The sequence below is a fragment of the Azolla caroliniana genome, unplaced genomic scaffold (genome assembly GCF_043228905.1).
Source record: "Azolla caroliniana isolate FFs.n. ecotype wild unplaced genomic scaffold, voAzoCaro1.0.p SCAF_1, whole genome shotgun sequence".
Taxonomy (NCBI): Eukaryota; Viridiplantae; Streptophyta; class Polypodiopsida; order Salviniales; family Salviniaceae; genus Azolla; species Azolla caroliniana.
The window spans coordinates 30,511,385-30,531,611 of record NW_028230436.1 but is presented as its reverse complement, the minus strand read 5'-3'; the positions used below and the strand labels follow the sequence as shown (position 1 = coordinate 30,531,611).

The following is a 20,227-nucleotide window of genomic DNA, read 5'->3' as shown; positions in this document are numbered from 1 at the left end:
CCTCATTGGTACGCAAAAAACAATGGATGCATATATATATATATATATATATATATATATGTTCGATATGAAAATTTAAAGTTCAACACACAATGCTCTTAACCTACCCAAAGGGTTTTAAAGGCACTCGATATCCAACAAACTTCCAAGGATCTCACTTCCTCTCCCCCATTCTTTGCCTCTACTCTTCTATCCAAATTGTAGAGACGGGGTAATGGGGATTCTCCCGCTACATTCATACGCCACAAGTCTTCCTTCGTCCATGCAAGTCAGTAGTAAGTAGCCATCTTTTGGTGTGATTGTTCATTGTTTTGTCAGACACATCATTGTTCGTCTCCCACACCAATGTGTGGGTTGCCCAACTAGTACACACATAAAGATGGGGTCTATGCAAACAAATTGCCACAACTTTGATGTAAAGGGATGGTCAAGAATGAGCATAAAGAAGAAGAAGAAGAAGAGGAAGAAAAGGAAAGAAATAAGACTGGGGAAGACAGGAAGGCCTTTTATTATATATAAAAATAACATATTAAGACATTGACAAATTAACCAGAGAGAGAGAGAGAGAGAGAGAGAAAGAAAGAAAAGACAGAAGAAAAAAGGAGAGAGAGAGAGAGAGAGAACCATAGCTTCTTTGCTCATTTTACAGATCGGAACGCACAGAGAGAGAGAGAGAGACACACACACACACACACACACAGATCGCTGAAACAGAGAGAAAGCACAAAAATTATATATACAGATGTTTTGACATATAGGTTAAGATTGAAGGGTAAGGGTAAGGAAAAAGAGCGTTTTTCCTTATCCTCACTCTCAACTTTGAAGAGATCAACAGGATTTTTTTTGAATGAAAAGAATTGATCTTTCTTCCTCTGAGATCATGGGATGTTAGATCTTCTACTCAACTACTCCGTTCCATTGATCTATCCTACCAGGTATGTATCAGAATTTGTCCCATCCCTCCTCATTCTTTGCGTTTGACACCTAGAATAGGGATTATATAAGGGAGACAGGATTTGGGTTTGAAATTATCATAAACAATGTCTGAATAAATGAAATGCTCAACATCAGGGAAGTAAATATTATGCATATTGTATAGACGTACATGCATATGCATATACATAGATCCTCATGCATATATAGTTTTCCTCATATGCATATACACATCTGCATATGGATAGAGGAATATTTGACATACGGAAAGTAAGTGAAACCTTATTATGCGTATATCCATATATATAAATATGTCCATATACACATATGAATGTTCCCATATCTATATCATATCCTTATGAGTATACACATACATGCATTCGTGCATGCATAAACATATACACAGACATATACCGACAGACATATATGCACACATGCACATGCATGTATGACATTATATATGTGTGTGTATATCTAGATAAACGTGCTTTAAGTATGAGACTCAATCAGTATTGGTAGGGTCAGTATTGGTAGGGTCAGTCCCATTTTTGCTAATATTGTAGCTAAAATATGAAGCGGTGTGACTACATATATCATGATATATTACAAAGCACCGGCTTCCTGCCGATCTCAACCAATTATGGACCGGAAAATCTGAATCTAAAGTACATTTGGATCATGAGGGAAGTCCAAACAATGTGGTTTTAATTTGAATGAACCATTCAGACAGTTGTTTAGACTTGCTGAATGGCTCATTTGTGATTTCTACCCAAATAGAAAGAGAACTAAACCTTTTTCAGTCTGAAAATACAGAAATTTCCTTAATCACGGCAAGACTAGCTGTTTGTAACTACGATAGGTTCCAGATGGAGGTACAGCAATGTATGCAGCCGAGGGATCCTTTCAGTCTGAGAGGTTTGAGCTTTGCTCCTGCAGGATGCAGAACCTGATCGGTTTGATCAGGAAATATAAGCAGGAAATCATATGTAAGAAATATGGCAGGTGCAAAGCTGCTAAAACATTAGAGCATTTGTATGCTTTTCTATACATGCACTCTCAAGTTTCTTCCAAGAGTGTTGTAAAATAATGAAAGCATAGGCTGTTTAGTTTAGACCAGAGATGAATACAGTTATAGCATGGTAACTAGTAATCCAGTATACATCTTGTTGCTCTGTGATGTTTACCATAACCATGCTATTTAGTAATACAGCGTACATATTGTTGCTATGCAATGTTTTCCATACAGTTTCAAGTGTAAATGAAACTGGATGCTAACTACACCTTGGATAAGAGATTTTACTTTGAAATCAAACTATACACCCTTATGTTCCCTTGCATCTTGTTAGTGTGAAAATTTCAAGCATTGATTCCCAAGGTTATCTTGCATGAGTTGCCCCTTAATGCAGTTTTCTCTTCAACCATTAAAGATATGGGAGCTTTATGTTGCTGTCCAAGAATGGAAGATGCCGATGAGTTTACAACATACCCAACCGGATCAATGTATCAACAGTGCTTCTGCTTTCGGTGCTGCCTACGCGTTTTTTTGAGGGTGGTAAATTCTTTCCATCAAATTCTTATGTTGTAAAAATTGCTTCTCATAATCAGCCTGATATTTTGGGTCCAATTATAATGGAAGGTAGCATTATTTAGATTATTATCAACATTTTTTATAGCAGGCAATATTTGTTTAATAGTTTACATTGTCAAGGATCTTTTTAATGCTGCATAATATCTTCACTTGACATGGAATGACTTATTGTTAGCATTATGCATGACGGGAATCTAAGGATAATATTTTGCTCAAATCATTGGTTACTCTGTTTGATGAGAATTTTGATTAAATTTTGCATGTCCTTAACTGCACCCTCAAACACAGTAACACAGTCTGGAGCATAAGTTTCTGGAAAAAGTTAAAAACAGAGTTTTGGTCGCTATAAGAGCATGGACACCCCGTGGGAAAGCATAGATGTAAATATTTTTATATATTATACACAAACGTTGGGTGGAATGACAATATGTACAATGTTTGTGTTGGATGTCACATGTTGAGCATAAGCATGATAATAACAGAAGTAGGAATCTTTAACACTTCCTTAGATGTGTGAAGTAACTCTGGTATATATACATACTGATATATTTATCTATGTATGCATGTTAAACATTCTCTATTTCATTAACAAACTCAAAATTCCCAGATTGTATAGAAATGCTCATTTGTGTCCTTCAGCAATTAGACAAGTTCTGAGTAGCTGGAATCTATTGGATTATGTACTCATTTCCATGGTCTTTTTTATAACTAGCTAAAATGATTGCTTTTAATAACTACAACAGTTGGTGACCTCAAAGAGGGAATGCCAATGAGCATGTTTTTTAAATATTACAGTGGCTGTTATAAAGATACTTTATAGGTACATGTGTGCCTCACGTGGCCATCTGGGTGTTAAGTTCTCTCTTTATTACAGTATGGTGCTTTATTTCGGAATTCTGATGCTCGTGAGTTGGTCTCTGCAATGCAAACCATTGGGTCCCCCTCACCAACTGGTCTACTTGTGGCAACTGCCCTTGATACTTCCCCAGATACATATAGAGCGCCCCCTAGGCCACTACCATATGATGTTGACCCAAGATATATACGCCTTCAAAGAGATGGATTGGTATCAAGACGTGAGAAAGTAGGCATAAGCCAATTGCATAGTGAAGAATCAGAACCACTACGGAGGAACACTGGTGATGATGGTGAGCAAATGATAACCATACAAAGAAGAAACGGAGTGGATTATGATGATGACAATAATGAAGGATACCAGGGCGATTCACCTGGTAAAAGACAACAATCAACAAAATTAATGGGACGTGTGGAATCTGTCATGTCATTTGGGGATGATGAGGATATTTGTCCTACTTGTCTTGATGGTAATGTTGCATATTTCCAACTTTATTTTAAAGAATCTATCTCAGATGCATTTCATCCAGTGGCATATTGCATATATCTTCATTTCCTCTGGCATATTAAGTATGACTACTTCATTCACAGGAACATCTAATCCCCTATATGTACATAAGCCTAATTAGTTCTATGGTAATGAGTCACTCAGTACAAATGACAATTTTGAATCTTGATTAAGTTATTGCTATTTAATTTTGCATAGATCAAATAACATGTTTTAGAGCCAGACCCGTTGCAGCTATTTTGTGTTTCCTTATAAATGTAGTTGAAAATTATGGTTCCTTTCTGTTCCTAGTGCAAATTTGAAATAATTTCATTGCAGGTTACACAAAGGAGAATCCTAAAATAAGTACCAAATGTGGACATAATTTCCACCTTGGCTGTATCTATGAGTGGATGGAAAGGAGCAAATATTGTCCCATCTGTGATCAGGTAAGAATCTAAAATATTCAAATTTATGCATGTCTTTTGAATAAGTAAAGAGGAGTTTTATCTCACATAAAACACATTTCAAAAGCATGGGACTCACATTTTTTAATTAGTTTTGTTTTTGTTGTGGTGTTCATATATGGTGCCTATATAAACAGTTCATGATTTAATTTCCATACATAAAAGATGGTAGATATAGACTGTTATATCTCCAGCTCCTCTTGATTTTTTAAATAACATTGGCTATATGAGACTATATGCGAAGTTATTTTTACACCTTATAGTAGAAGGCTGAATTAAAGAGATTATGAAAAAAATTGGGATGAATTGGTTCAGGATACAGAGGTGCTGCATTTTCAAACTGATTGTTTTTTGCAAAATGTAATCGAATGTTGAACTGAAAATTATTTCCCAACCCTAGTTTTGTTTTTAAATGATCCAGATATAAATCTGGGAAATGGAATAATATTAAGTTAAATATATATGACATGTTGCCTGTTTTCTTTTGGCGGTACCACCTGTAGCTTCATTATATGTGACATATGTATGTATTTGGTCTTGTGATATCCTCTGTTTTTGTTTAATTTTCCTTATGGGCTTTGTTTTCATTTTGTCTCTTATCTGTAGTTTTGTATTAGATCTTATCCTGAACTTTGTTAACACCAGAATGGGTGTGATATATGGTAATCTCATTAGATTATTAAAGTAAATTCTTCAATCCAAACCCATAAGTTCTACAGTTTCAAAATCACTGGCCGTGATAGAAAATTTTGTTACTAAGAACAGCATTATTATTTTTACCATTGATAAGGATTTCAAGTCCTCAGAATAGCATGCCCTACTAGTTCTTACTACTATGGCATTGCATTATTCTTTGAAAATAATAATAATGTGACTGACGAGTGGATCAACATGAACTTGAGTGGAAGATTCAGGAATTCAGCACAAAAGCACTTTACATACATTCCAATCCTAAATAATAAACTTTCACCTGAAGTCCTATTCTAACTGAAGTGAGTTTACATGATATTTACATAATTGACGGTTGCCTATTTTCAGGTGTAAGGTCAACAAATAATTGTCACATAATGGTTGTATTTAAAGCGTACCTCAACATATCTATTGTTTTGAGAGTTAAATTTTTCGGGTTTGATATCGATTGTTATATAATCTGTTTCTGCTTAAGAAGTGTTTTGTGTTGATGATTGATTTCATATGATGTGCAGGAAATGATATTCAGTGAGACCCCATGATGGGTCTCCCGATAAATCCCTGTGCTGCCCAATTTTTTCTTTCATGCAAGAATGTCGGAGAAAAAATGGCTGGCCATCAACACCATCAAATTGTAAATTATATCAAATGAGGTGTCTGTAAATATTCTTGGGGGTCTTCAAATGCTTGTATTTTGCGTTATAGATAGTCATATGAACTCCTAGATCTTCATCATAACCCGTGCACAAAACTAAATAAAACACTCGTTTTCAAAATATTTGATTATCTTATTTATCTATCAAAAAGGATTGAAAAGAGTAACTATATATATATATCATATAAAAAGCTAAAAAACCCCCACTATGTTGACCACCCTCATGTTGATGGCTGACCCCTCACATCTTGCTATTTTATGTAGATAAATGTTTTGACATGCTTTTGTCAGCAATTTATCTCATTTGGACATGATATTTTGACATCCAAACATCCATGTACTTGTATTGTGCAATACTTGATGTTTCTTGCTTCAAACTGCTCTTAAATTGAATTTCTTTCTCTATATGCTCCAAAGGACACTCTGTCCAACGAAGGTATAAAATGAAGAAGAGATGCAATAGTGGAAGTATTTATGCATGGTTCTGTTTTTAAAAGCTGTTCTCGCAATATCCTTTTGCTTGTGTTAACGTTAACTTAGCGGTTTTGAACGACACATTAATAACTTTGATAGTCATAAGATATTTCTGGTATTTCCTTTGAAGTGATGGGAGAATCAAGTCATGTAGATATCATTGAGGATTTTATGCAATGATTTTCTGTTGTCTTGGGAAGGCAACATCATATCCAATATCCCCATGAATTATCTACCTTGAAGATTGTCTTATGACCCACTATTCCTAACATTGAGGGCACTCGGTTGGGTTGTCTCCTTGCAGCATATACCAATACAAATGCAAATGAGCTAAAAAAAAGTGCAATAGATCTGTCTTTCTTTTGAAATAATGCAAAAAGAGTGAGGCCCATGACTTACACCAAAAAAGCTTGGAAGTTATTGTGTCTATTTCATTAAAATTTTAAATGAGTTTTAATAGTCTTTATAGAGCCTCTAAAACAGGCCAAACTATACCTAGCTTGTGTTTTACAATATTGATCATGGATTATAGATAATACATAGAGCAATATTACAAGGTTCATCGCCTCATCTTAAACAATACCTAAAAGAATATCTAACTTGTGTTTTAGAATCCTACTATTGGCTATACACAATACACATGACAATTTTACAATATTCACCACCTCATTTGTGGCTTTACAGAAATCAAAATTTCTCTATGAGAAGCCAATGTTGCTAGTTCTATCATGATACACATTGTATATGTGGAATAAAATCCACGTGTGTATTCTACCATCATTATACACATTGCCTACGTGGAATAAAGTCCATGAGTGTATGCTTGCTTTAGTTTTGTGCATTATTGAAAGACCATTGGTAGCAAGGTTCTAGAGAAATTGGTTGAGGTAGTTGATTAGGGTTCTTTTGGTTAAGGTTTGGAAGGTTTACTGAGGCCCCTTTAAAAATGTAGGCATCAGGATCTAGGAGAGGAGAAGTCATTAACAAGGCTCCATTACGAGGGGTTGTGTAGCATGATTGATCAAGTTGCATGTATTGATGAGAATAGCCGATTAAAGGTTGAATTTGCTGGTGTGGGGCTTCCTCTAATAAGGGATCTGTTTCATTATACACATTGAATTTTGATATGGCATTCGTATTATGTTGTTGGATGTCTAAAAGCGAAGGTAACTCTTCTTCAATAGATAGCCTATCAACCTCACATTGCCCAACCTTTGATCCATTTGTATACTTCTTGTATATTCTACAAAGAACCCAATCATCTAACTGCAAAAGAAAATAAGTTATTGTATATGAATTTTTTAGCATAGATACCATGGAAATTTACTATTGTACAAATTTATATAGATTTAATTTTCAGATCATGCACTTCACCCCCTCTCTCATTTTGTTAAAAACAAAATTATATCAATAGATCTAAAAATACTACAATGACCATCTTGAAACTATTATTTCTTGAAGCACCAATAACCATCAACTTGCTCCAATAAACAAAATCACTAGATTCCCTTCAACTCCTGTAATGCATTAACTCCATGTCTACCATCAAACTTGAACACATTGGACACATCCCAATTATAACACACTCCCCAATACCTTAACCTTCGAATTTAGATCAGCCAATGTAAATTGGCAAATGCCCACTCTCTTGGTGTTCGATAACAATGTGACAAAACTTGCCAAATCTAAGAAATATACTCCAAAATATGAAAATCAATTGGAGGCAAATGATGCGCAATTGACCCATGCCAAAAAACAATTTCGTGTTGCATGTCCATGATACGTTAAAGTTGATCCCACACCAATCACCTTTCTCTCTTTACATAAACTTATATTTCATTGCTTAAATTTTTTTAGTACCTATTGATGTAACCATTGTTGTGAGTACCTATAGATGTAACCACTCTCAATGAAATATATTGGATCCTCTACCATGATGCCCAAATCTTAGGCATGAGAACACAAAAACAAGGTCCACAACATTAAATCAATCTAAACTTTTGCGTAGTGTCATTTTGGACCTAGTGAAATCAGGTAACTTATGCTTTGGGGATGGTAGCCCAATTTGAACTTTACTATGACATTGGATTAGTCTTCATAAATTTTGCGTAATGTCATTTTCGACCTAGTGAAATCAAGCAACTTATGCTTTGGGGATGGTAGTTCAATGATTAGCGTGGTGAATGAGTTCATTTCATTGTGACCTTTTGGACTTTACTATGACATTGTATTAGTCTTAAGAAATTTAAATGATAGAAATCAAGGTGTGTATAGGTCCCTTCAAGCTACACTTCCTCAACCGAATCAGAAAACAAGCATGACTTGTCATATACCCAAAGCTTTCACTCAAAAGGTCCTTTATGATGCACATCACCCAATTGAACAATCCGAAAATTCAATTCAAGCTCAAGTACAGCAAAAAACGTTGACAAAACAATAACATATCTTTTCGTATACCTGAAGAGACTTGTATGAATAGGTATGTGGATGGAGTGGAGATGGAGCAAGATGTTGGGTTGGGTTGTTACCAATGACTCGATACTCATGCATGATCCAATTAGTTTTCTCACCCTTCGGAGGTTTCCCGCGGTAGAAGACAAGGGCCTTTTTCACTCCAATGTTGTGTCCACCTTGACTAGTGGTGATAGGTTTGTCGGTGCCAGTGGCCTTCCAATAACCCGATATGGCTGCTCTATTTGGGCGTGCCCCATTTGGATACTTCCTCTCTCGAGGACTGAAAAAATACCATTCTCTATCTCCAAAGGCTGCCTTATCTAGAAACAACACCATTAATATTAGTGTTTTCCATTAATCAAGACTAGAAACAACAAAATACATCCTAACATGAAAAAAATCCTCACACCAAGGAACACACACCTAAGTTTTCCAAAATAACTAAAAGGTGCTCAACTTTTCAACAATCACCTATATAACCCTACCTTCAAAAAATCACCCAAAAATACCCCTGATCAATTCTCAAAAATCTCCATAATACTCCTATTAACAAGATCAAATGCTCACCAATTGGCAATAACAACCCTAAGTTTAAGTTTTGAAAAGTCATTAGAATATCCCTATTGTTCCATAATCCACTAAAATACCCATAGTGAGTTTTCAAATTTTCCAAACTACCAAATATATCCCCACGAAGACTTGAGAAGTCATTAGAATACTTCTAAGTTTTCAGAAAACCACCAAACACATACCTCAGATTTCAAAATTCCCAAAATACCCTAGTTTTTTCACATAGCCACCAAACCATTTCTATGTTTTCCAAAACTAATGAAGATGCCCTTTTGTAGCAAATCATCCTAGTAAACACTTATTTTGTGTATGTCTGATCCAAATCTCCAACGAATTGTCGAACAAGATGTTATTGAGTTCCATCTTCATGGTTCCTCAAAAATTTTGATTTTTGAGGATTCTTCCTAGTGAACAGAATGTTAACATAAATATGCACGACTAGTGTGTATTTGTGGATACTTAGAGATATACGGAATCATGGGTAATTAAACTCTAACTAGGGGTAATGATAGGTCAATATTAAAATCTAGTTGTACGTATTTCATGGTTGAGTTATCTCTACATGTGAGTATTTAAGATTTGATGACAGGTAAATTATAATAATTCACCTCTATTTGTGGGTAATTTAAACAAAGTAGTTGACGGATGATTTATGTCAAAAGATGGGTGATCAATCTGTAAATCATTTCTGATTGAATTAAATTAAATACCTGGGAGCTCCCATGGATCATACTTGTACAGATCGATATCTCTGATAATAGAATTGATCGGCAAAGGAATAGAAGAGGTCTTCTTCTTCTTCAGATAATGAAGAACTAATTCTTCATCAGTAGGATGAAATCTGAATCCAGGAGGAAGATGAATAGAACCGGAGCTAGAGGGAATCGAATTCATATATAAGAATATATATGTATTAATATGATGGTTTTTTGTTCTTTCCAAAAATTAAAAGAACAGAGCAAAAACTGGGGAGTACAGAGAGGGAGAGAAAGAGAGAAATTGAGATTCAGGTTTCACACTTAGAGTTAAAATACAGGGCGGACAAAAGCCTTGCCACTTGTCATTCAAATTTCATAGGTAGCAAAGGCTGCTACGAGAGAAAGAGAGAGAGAGAGGGAGAGAGAGAGAGAGAGAAAGAAAGAAAGATATCTAACGTCTTCTATGACCAAATTGGCCCATGAGACAATTGGTTTAGAACACGATGGGGTGTGTACCCAATCATCGAAAATCAAATAAAACTTCGATAAAAAGAGTTCTAGTATTGTACAAAACGTGTTATGGTGTAGCATATTCTAGTATTGTACAAAGAATTCTAGAATATAGGAAATTGCTTTCTGCTAGGCCTAGAGAGAGAGAGAGAGAGAGAGAGAGAGAGAGACTTCTGCTTTCACACTGAAGAGTGGAGACTATTGGTGGGTCGGACAAAACCCCCCCGGGCTCACGTCTCCACATGACACTTTCTATTTGCAATGTGAGCATGAGTAAAAATTGGCGTCAAACCACATGTCGTGAGTGCCGTCATCCACAGAAGCGTTGCCACGGTAAGTCTCGGGGTATTTTTTATCCACCCCATGCTTTCTCTTTCCAAGTCCAAATCGGTAAAAAAATGATGGGGATTCATGTGTTGCAAGTGCTAATGTTTGTTTGCCTTCCACAGACATGCAACCAACATGTCACATCCATCCACCCAACAATTTCTTTAGTCATGTACATGTCAAGTCAACATCCATAATATTGACAAAATTTGTTCCAAAGTGCCATGTTTGTCTATTTTTGTTTTCTTCCTCTTCAACACATCATCCTAGAATGACGACAAAAACCATATGCTTACATTTGTGTTGATAGGTCCACTTAACTAAAACCATAGATAAGATCAGAAGAGTGTTCACATCAAAGTTATTTCCTATGAGTAATACTATGAAGTGCTTTTATTGTGTTCTTTCCTTTGAAGTTTTGAGCATTTCACTTGGCTTAGTAGTGGTTTATTGATGACAAATAAAAGATTGTCCACATCAAAGCTTTTTCCTCTTCTCTTCTTTGTAGCTTTGAACATTTCACTTGCCTATGAATTTGTAGTGTTTGTTTCATGACACAAAGATAATAAATTTCTAGGCAATAATTACAAACTAACCAAATATTTGGAAACTCTTTTATTAACTTACAATCTACATTCATAAAAAAGATTCAAAACTTCATGTTGACAGTATAGCCTTTAAAAACGCAATGCAATTTTTTAATTTTCTTTTTTCAAGAAAACTTATCTTTCCATTAGTTTTAAAAGGCATATCCGCTACAAAATACAAAATAGATGGAAAGGAAGTGACTATCCTTCCCCAACCCGTCTTGTGTTAGCCATGCATCCTTCGTTTGATAGCCTTGATTGAGCACTTCCTCAATAGCTGAGACATACCATGAATTTGCATATGCACGAAGCAAATCAATATTCCCCATCACTTTCATATTCAACATATAAAAAACACAATGCAATTATGAACATTCAATTTCCATTACCTTAATTTAGTGGTGTGTTATATTATGTTGTTATACATAATGCAGTCGCCTTTATAGAGACTATCTTTGGATTCACCAATTTAGGTGGGAGATACAATATTTATACCCACTTGCAAATGCAATGAACTACCAAGTTATAGTCCCTATGTTTAGGCCAAATGAAGCATAGGTGAAGTGATCACATACACTTCTCCTAATCCCCCTAGGCTAGTGTAGTTGGGTCATATAGCGCAATAACCCAGTTGCAAGGCAAAGTTCTAGCAACTTAGTCATAGCCCCTATGGCCAAGTGAAGCATACATAACATGATCACATGCATGAGAACCCCAATCCATATAAAATGAACAAACACGTACCCCTTCCTGTGCAAGGAAGTTTTTCTATTGTAAATTTCGACCACAAGTGTTTAAAACAAATCCAAAAGGGAATAGTGTGTCTGCAAGGCATGGTTCTAAAGGTTACATGAGCCTTCATGTTTATACTCATCTTCAAAGAGCATGAAATACTTTAATTTCTTTAATATATTATCACCGTAGGCCAATGCATATAGCAAAATTGAGTCGTGATATTAGGTGGGATATGTGAAAAGAAATACTAAAGGATATTTCTTGATTGTTGTCGTGATGATTGATTGACTCATTAACTTGTCTTGTAGTGTATGTACCATCCAACTCATATTAAGCTCAAATGGCATAAGTAGAATTCTAAGTTTGCTTGAGAAGTTAAGGTTGTTATCTCATAAGGTGCATAAATCATAATCGCCCTTCATTCTAACACAATAGTCAAACCTATTGAAATATTTACATGGAGCATTGATGTAAACGATAGAAAGGGGAATGTATTACAACCATGGACACAAAACGACAACATTATGAACACGATAAGTTGGTCAATCAAAATGTTGAAATTCATCATGAACAATGCATTTGTGCTAATATTTAGGCTTATATATCCGTACATAGCTAATTGACCCTACCACATTATTAAGCCCCTTTTCAGTTGTTTGAATTTATACCGCTCTTGAGGAAGTGATTGCTTTGGAAGCCTTTCATATTTTGGCGTCGTTTACCACTCATGTTTATCATCAATCAACAATATGTCAACTTTAATGTTCTTAATTTAGATATTTTGCCAAATATGAAGATAGCTCAATTTGCATTATTGCCACAAACTCCTAATTAACTATCTTTCTATACATTTAATGGACGTAATGCTATAGATTACGACTCTACCACATGCTTTCTTTGTGCTCATATTGGCATGCAATCAAGATCAGATCAAACCCTATGTTATCATTGAAACTTGATCATTGCTTCACAATCCCAAACACGACACAAAATAATAAATCCTAAAAACATGTTTAAAAACAATAACCAACCTAGTAACCTAGTAAGCTTATACTAAATGTAAAACATCCTTATCCTCTCATAATATCAGTCGAAATCCCTTAGTCCATTAATATTGCATATTCAATATGATTGGTTACAATGTCATGTATCTTGTTTTATAGTTGTAGAGTGGATAAGCAAATCAATAAGAACTATGGCACTTTGAATTCTATAAACTTGCAAAATGAATCTTGAAAGATGAAAATAAAGCTAGAGGATTCCAAATATAATTAGCCATGTTTAGCTCATCCAACATAAAATTTTGATGGCTATAGACTTTGCACATATAAATTTGGCATACAAATTATGTTCCAAGATCTAATGTTTTGGTTGTTGGTAAGGGGATTAACTATTGTGTTTGGTGAAGTCACCATTTTGGCAATTCTAAAGATCTCTTATTCAAACCAAGGGAGAATGTTTTATTGTAAATTTGTAATGTTTCTTCATGAATGTATGAACAACAATTGGGTTTCATTTGGAATCAATGCAACATGCCTTATGGAATTGTATGGCTGCATGTTCTGTTTGGAAACGTATGTTGCGTCTCACTGATGTTGCGTATGGACCTAATGTGATTACATGGAGAAATGTCTTTTGGATGGATGTAAATGTGGATAAGCATAATCATGAAAGGGAAAAGATACTATTTACCCTTCAAACTAGGGGAAGGCAAGTTAAGGACTTAAGATATTCGAGCTCAAATCGATTGAATGTGGATGCTAGGCTATGATATCATCGGTGGTTCTGTGGAATATTTGGATAGATCGATGCAAAAACGTGTTTTAGCAAATAAAGCAAAATCTTGTTCATTGTGTGAAGGAAATTTGGTCGATGCTAATTTCAATTTTAAAAGGTCAATATGACTCCTTCATTGGTAATGAAGATACCATTTTTTCCGAAACAACAATCCTTTTAAGGCAAGTGGAAGGATTTGTTCGTCTTTGTGGAGAGAAATGACAAAATGGTTTGGCAATATATACCCCCCCATGGTTGTTTCCTCCATAGGTGGAGTTTGGTTTCAATTATGACATAGTGGGGGATATACCGTTTCTCTCTTCTTTTACCCTCCATTAGGTTGTATCATTATATGCTTTGTATATGCTTATTGGATTGGTAATGGAAACTATGGTGTATTTTTTTTTTTCAAGTATGAACAACAATATGCATTTTCTCTCATGACCTCCAAGTGGCATCAATTTTCTACTTTTAGTGTTTATGTGGAAGGATAATGCATGTCTTGAAATTACCATAAAAAATCTAATCACCAAACACATTCATCTCAAGTTAACCAAGAGAATCTTGAGCCTAGGAATGTTGTACGTGTATCAATTATAATATTGCAAGCTTTGGTCCAGATACAGATTACGAATACGAATGCAACATTCAATTACGATGTTGAGATATTTTCTTATTAATTCATTAAACAATAATGAGTGGGTCCAAGAATGGACGAGAAAAAGACAAGATAAAGTTAAACTAACTGAAGTTGAAAGGGCAAGGTTTGAAGTCGAGGTAGATATACATATACATATACGTATGTGTATGTGTATGTGTATGTGTGATATAGAATCCCCCAAGATAGAATTGAAACCCTCCTTTTTGTAAATGTTTTTAGGATTAGTTTGGCATTTCAACCAGAACATCCTATACGGAAACATTGTAGTACGGATTCCATATTCAAATATATATGCACAAGATTAAACAAGACAAAAACCAAAAGCCTACGGTACTAGTCAATGCATTTTTTATTTTGTCATTTTGATGGTTTTCTTCTCCACGTGCTTTTGTTTTATTGATTTCTTATTAGTTGTTTTTATCATTACTTAATGTCCTTGTTTTATTTTCAATTGTCTATGTTGCATGCATTCTGTTATGTGTTATCTTTCACATTACTATTAACTATTATATATTTTGTGCTACCTTGCTATAATAACTTTAATGACTAATCAATGTTTGCTTGTATTGATCCTTTTAAACACTAACCCTAGCTTTTTGTATTAACCTCTAGGAGGGGCTAGCTTTTAACCTCTATCTTGTTGTCATTATGTATGACATGGTGAAAGATGTGATTGCAAATTTTATCCACTCACACGTTTCTTTATAATTTTCAAGTTGACACTTGTCATATCAAAAAGGGATTTGCCATTGTTTAACACATGGCTCTATCCCTCTCTTTTGTACAAGTGGACACCTTATAAGATGTGCATTCTCTAATCAACACTCAACATTGATGGAATCTCGTATACGTGATGAAACATGTAACTCTCCCGTTCTTATCGAAAATTAAGATTTGTTATCACTTCATGATTGCATCATGATTAAGGGTCAATGTGGATGTCTTCATTTCATTGAACTTCTTGATGGTGGGTAGTGGTTCCTTTCACTCTTTTGTATACTTACTACATTCAATCCGTTAATAACGTATTATGTGTGTGGGTAGTGTCAAGTCATGGTGAGACATGAAAAAAGAAAGCAAGAGATCCTAGATCCAATTGTTGTGAAGGAACATGAAAAGAGTGATGGGTACATTACTCTTATAACTAACATACAATTATGTCATAAAATATATATGCAAAATATACAAGAAAAAGCATCAATCACTCACAAACGAAGACGAGCATATGTCACAATGTTGTCAATATCACATACTCTTTAAGGTTTCAATGCTACAAAACATTTACTCTAGGGCAATTTTATTGTTTTTCTCAACCATGTTGTGTTTAACAAACTCAAGCGGTAATGACTTCATCAAACATGTAATTAGACTGTACTTAAATTATTGTCTTAATTGTGTGGGGTAAGGAATTGGTTATATGTTGATATAAAGTACTCGCGTGGGCTTACATCTTAATATTACCACTATCAATATAATTAACTGCTAAAACCATCATATAATATATTTTATTCTCCAACATTGTTGAGAAATATGTGTCTCTAACTCCCTCATAAACACATCCCCAACCTTCATATAGATTGTACATGTTGGATCATGCAATCCAAATACTGGGCTCATTCTTTGATACCAACATGGACTCAAGGGTGTAATGTTTGTTATAAGACTATACATGTGGTTGTTGCAAAAGTGTTAAAACTAAGTTAAGAGAGTGGTCTACAACATTGGCGACAAACGAAAAATATGAGATTAATGAAGGTCATCAAGAATAGATCTTGTTGTGCAAAACTTCCTCTTGCATACAATACCCACACGACTTTGTCAATATCATGACATCATGGATAGAACTTCAAGAAGTTTTTATGCTATCAGTTTCATTAACTTGCATTGATGCAAATAATACATATATGTTACTCATACAAACATATGCAGTAACATTCTTTTCATTCAACTCTATAGAATGTTCAAAGGCCCATCTTCCAAGATTCACATTTCCCCATTTTTTACAAGCTCCTAACAATGTCGTCCACACAAGAAGACAATTGCAAGTTGGCATCACCTTGATGACTGCCATCGCCATAACAAATTGACCAGCACGGCCATATAGGTCCACCATACAAGTACAGTGCTCTAATGTAGGGATAATGCCATAGTCCAAGGTCATGACAATGAAGTAAAACATGGCCTCGTCAAGGAGCCCCGATTGACTACATACGTTAAGAACAATAGTAAATGTTATTTGATCAGGCTCTATACCTTCAATTGTTATCATTTCATTGAGCATACCAAATACAACCTCATCATGCCCAAGTTGGGCATAGCCAGCCATTAGTGTTGTCCATGATATGATACTACGAGGTTCAAGCTGATTGAATATATCCTGAGCGTTTGTGACCTTCCCACATTTGGCATACATATCCATCAATGCAACCCTAATAATCTTACTATCCCCTAACAAAATTTGATTGTATCTTAAAATATCTTGAGGATATCCTAAAATAGTTTCATTGGCAATGAGCACAGCATGGATTTCCTTTCCCTTTTGGGAAGCTCCGGAACATGCACATGCTCTCAAGATATGAGAAAAGATGATTGCATCCGGAGAGATACCTTGGCATTGCATGTCTTTGAAACTTCTCAATGCTTCCTCACCTTGTTCATGTTGAACAAAACATGCTATTCGAACATCCCACAAGACAATATCTCGGAAGCCAAGCTCTTCAAACACTTCTTGTGATTTCGTAAGCATCCCACATTTTGCATACATCTCAACTAGTGCATTTCCAAGCCGACCACTTTCGTCCGGAAATCTCTCTTTCATTATCTCAGCATGTAGTTCTTCGCCCTTTGCATGATCAGTCGATGCTCCACAAGCTTTCAATAAGCATAGAAATGTGGCTTCATTAGGAGAGAGACCTCGGCATTTCATCCTTCTGAAACAATCCAATGCTTCTTTGGTGTAGCCATTCATGGCATAACCAGAAATGAGTGCATTCCATGAGACTATATTTCGGATGGGAAGTTGATCGAATAATTCTTGTGCTTTGATGAGCTCTCCACATTTAGCATACATGTCCAACAATGCCGTGCCGATCAAGATATCGTCTTCATGAGAACCCTCTCTAAGAACTTGTGCATGTATTTCTTTACCCAAATTGATCAATTTGAAATTGCCACAAGCTTTCAAAACATATATAAAGGTAATCCAATTTGGAGAGAATCTATCATATTGCATTAATGTGAAACAATCCAATACTTCCTTGTCTTGCCCGAGCTCAGAATGTCCAGCAATCAATACATTCCAAGAAGACACGTCTCGGTTTGGAAGATGATCGAATACCTCTTGTGCTCTTGAATGCATACCACATTTCACATACATGTCTACTAATGCATTACCAACAAAAACATCCTCATTAAGTAACCCCTCTTCAACAACCTTAATATGTATTTCTTTACCTTGACCTAAGGCTCTTATACTCCCGCAGGCTTTCAAGATACAAATGCATGTGATTTTATCTGGAACAAAGTTCTCTTGCTGCATCTGGTGAAAGCAATATTCAACAGCTTCCCTTTCATTTCCATGTTGGGTATATCCTGTTACTAGACAATTCCAAGAAACCACGTTCGGGGTTCGAAGTTCAACAAACACTTCCTTTGCTTTTGCTAGCAATCCACATTTGGCATACATATCCAACAATGCATTGCCTAACAAGATGTTTTCTGCCGGTGAGAACCCTTCTTGGATGATTTTAGCATATACTTCTTCACCTTTTCCAGATGCCTCAAGGCTACCACAAGATTTCAAGATAGAAACAATGGTGAATTCATCCACAGACATACCTTCGCATTGCATCTCTTCATAGCAATGCAATGCCTTACAAGCTTGACCATGGGCGACATATCCAGCTATGCGTGCATTCCAAGAGACCACATCACGGACCCGAATGCAATGAAAAACTTCCTCAGCCTTTCTGAGATTGCCACATTTACTATACATATCTACTAGTGCATTGCAAATTGCATTATTTTCTGCCAGATACCTGCCCCCAACAACAATCTTAGCGTGAATTCTTTCCCCCTTACACAAGTCCTTAACCTTACTACATGCTTTGAAAATGCATAGAAAAGTGACTGAATCTGGAGAAAGACCCTCTTCTTGCATCCTATCAAAGCAACCCCATGCTTCTTGACCATACCCATGTTGAGCAAATCCTGAAATAAGTGCATTCCACAAAACTACGTTCCGAACCAAAAGACAATCAAATACTTCCTGTGCTTTCTCAAGCTTACCACATTTTGCATATAAACTAACTAGAGCACTTGAAATGTAGATGTTGTTTTGAAGGATACCAGATTTGTATACATCAGCATGTATTTTGTCACCTTTCTCGAGGTCTCCTTGTCGGCCACATTTTTTCAATACACCTACTAGAGCAATTTCATCTGAGGAAGGCCTCCTCATTATTTTCCAGAGAAGTTTGTTGATGTTATCATCTACGATGAAAGGGCTGGACTTTCTTTTCCCAATGGTCTCCCTCTCCACCCAAAGAAGCGATCCTCCTCCATTTCTTGTGGTGTGAGGTGAATTTCTTGCACATCCTGCCTAAACCCTAAATTCCAAATTCTACTCCCTAACCCTAAACTTAAACCCATAATCCTTACCTTACATAAACTCTAGACCTTAATCCCTAATGCCCGAATGCCTAATCCCTGAGCCTTTGACACTTAAACTCTAAAGCTTGTGTATATAACGAGTGCACATGTTTACATTACGGATTTTAGCAAGCTCATGAAATTTGGAATATGAGGAGGGAGAGGCACGTTAAGATACAGAGCTAAATTGCTACATTGTTTTAGGAATGTATCCATTCATCATTCATCAAGCATGCATGTGTATATATTTTAGAGAAAAGTGTTTGTGTTTTGGGTAGTGTCAATTACAGATAACCGCACCACAAATGAACAAGCCCCTCCCTCTCTAGAGATGGTGATGTGACCACACTGAGCCTGCCAAGCCACCGCAGGCGTAGAAACACGTACATACTCTCGGTTGCAAGAAATGCCGGCTTTGAATCAATCAATTCCAAATTTGACTAAGGTAATGCCTGAGGTAGATTGGAGATTTGGGGATCACAAAAGCATTGCTAAAGAAAAAGCTAATTTTGTACATCATAAACTAATTGATTGATAGGTATATATAGATATAGATATAGATAGATCTAATAGGTGGTGGCAAAAGTGCAGTACAAACAGGGGTAGCAATCTCATCTTCCTTTCATCAGAGCTAAGATGTTTATTTGTAGGGTCTATGGAGGATGCATTACCATTACCTCTTAAGTGCTACTTAAGGACGAAGTATTGTTTGTAGAATGTGTTTGTTTTGCACAGTTTCAAAGGAACATAGTCAATATCCCATTTATCGGTTGTCTAGTACCAAGGGCTATCTCAAAGTTCATACTTATATATAGTATAGGCTTCTGTACGTGGAAGTGTCGAAATCCCTGTTTCTATGGGTGTTTGGTAATGTGCAACCGAGAGTGCCTTCTCCACTTTTTAGTATCTAAGGTATTGGAGATTGTGGCATAATTAGCACTTGTTTTTATGCTCAGTAAAAGGGTTCAAATACACATTTAAAGGGCACTCTTGTGTGGCAATTTTCCTTATTGGAAACTTCTAAGAGGTTGTCAGAGGAGGAATTAAGGATTTGTAGGCAAGTTGACAAGGCATTCATCCATCATTTGCATTCTCCTTTATCACATGGGA

General features: G+C 35.8%; 3 protein-coding genes across 6 annotated transcripts; 1 reads left to right on the top strand and 2 right to left on the bottom strand.

The window, feature by feature from the left end:
* Positions 1-564: 564 nt before the first annotated feature.
* Positions 565-6,080, top strand: LOC147869646 (E3 ubiquitin-protein ligase At3g02290-like). Of its 4 annotated transcripts, none has more exons than XM_087331662.1 (5): positions 565-935; positions 2,361-2,482; positions 3,396-3,846; positions 4,203-4,312; positions 5,536-6,080. In XM_087331662.1, exons 2-5 carry the CDS (start codon positions 2,363-2,365, stop codon positions 5,560-5,562), a joined length of 708 nt encoding a protein of 235 aa, XP_087187788.1. In that variant the 5' UTR covers positions 565-935; positions 2,361-2,362; the 3' UTR covers positions 5,563-6,080. The 4 variants fall into 4 exon arrangements, with proteins under 4 accessions (XP_087187788.1, XP_087187773.1, XP_087187780.1 ...); XM_087331647.1 differs by having other exon boundaries at positions 2,361-2,485; XM_087331654.1 differs by having other exon boundaries at positions 2,340-2,482.
* Positions 6,081-6,565: 485 nt separating this feature from the next.
* On the bottom strand, positions 6,566-10,176 carry LOC147869645 (NAC transcription factor 32-like). The gene is made up of 3 exons (XM_087331631.1): positions 9,884-10,176; positions 8,607-8,923; positions 6,566-7,415 (listed from the first exon to the last, which is right to left on the bottom strand). The coding sequence occupies exons 1-3, from the start codon at positions 10,065-10,067 to the stop codon at positions 6,978-6,980; spliced, it is 939 nt and encodes a 312-aa protein (XP_087187757.1). The 5' UTR covers positions 10,068-10,176; the 3' UTR covers positions 6,566-6,977.
* Positions 10,177-16,313: 6,137 nt separating this feature from the next.
* Positions 16,314-18,926, bottom strand: LOC147869644 (pentatricopeptide repeat-containing protein At2g39620-like). Its single transcript, XM_087326267.1, has one exon. It carries the CDS (start codon positions 18,924-18,926, stop codon positions 16,314-16,316), a length of 2,613 nt encoding a protein of 870 aa, XP_087182393.1.
* Positions 18,927-20,227: the final 1,301 nt, after the last annotated feature.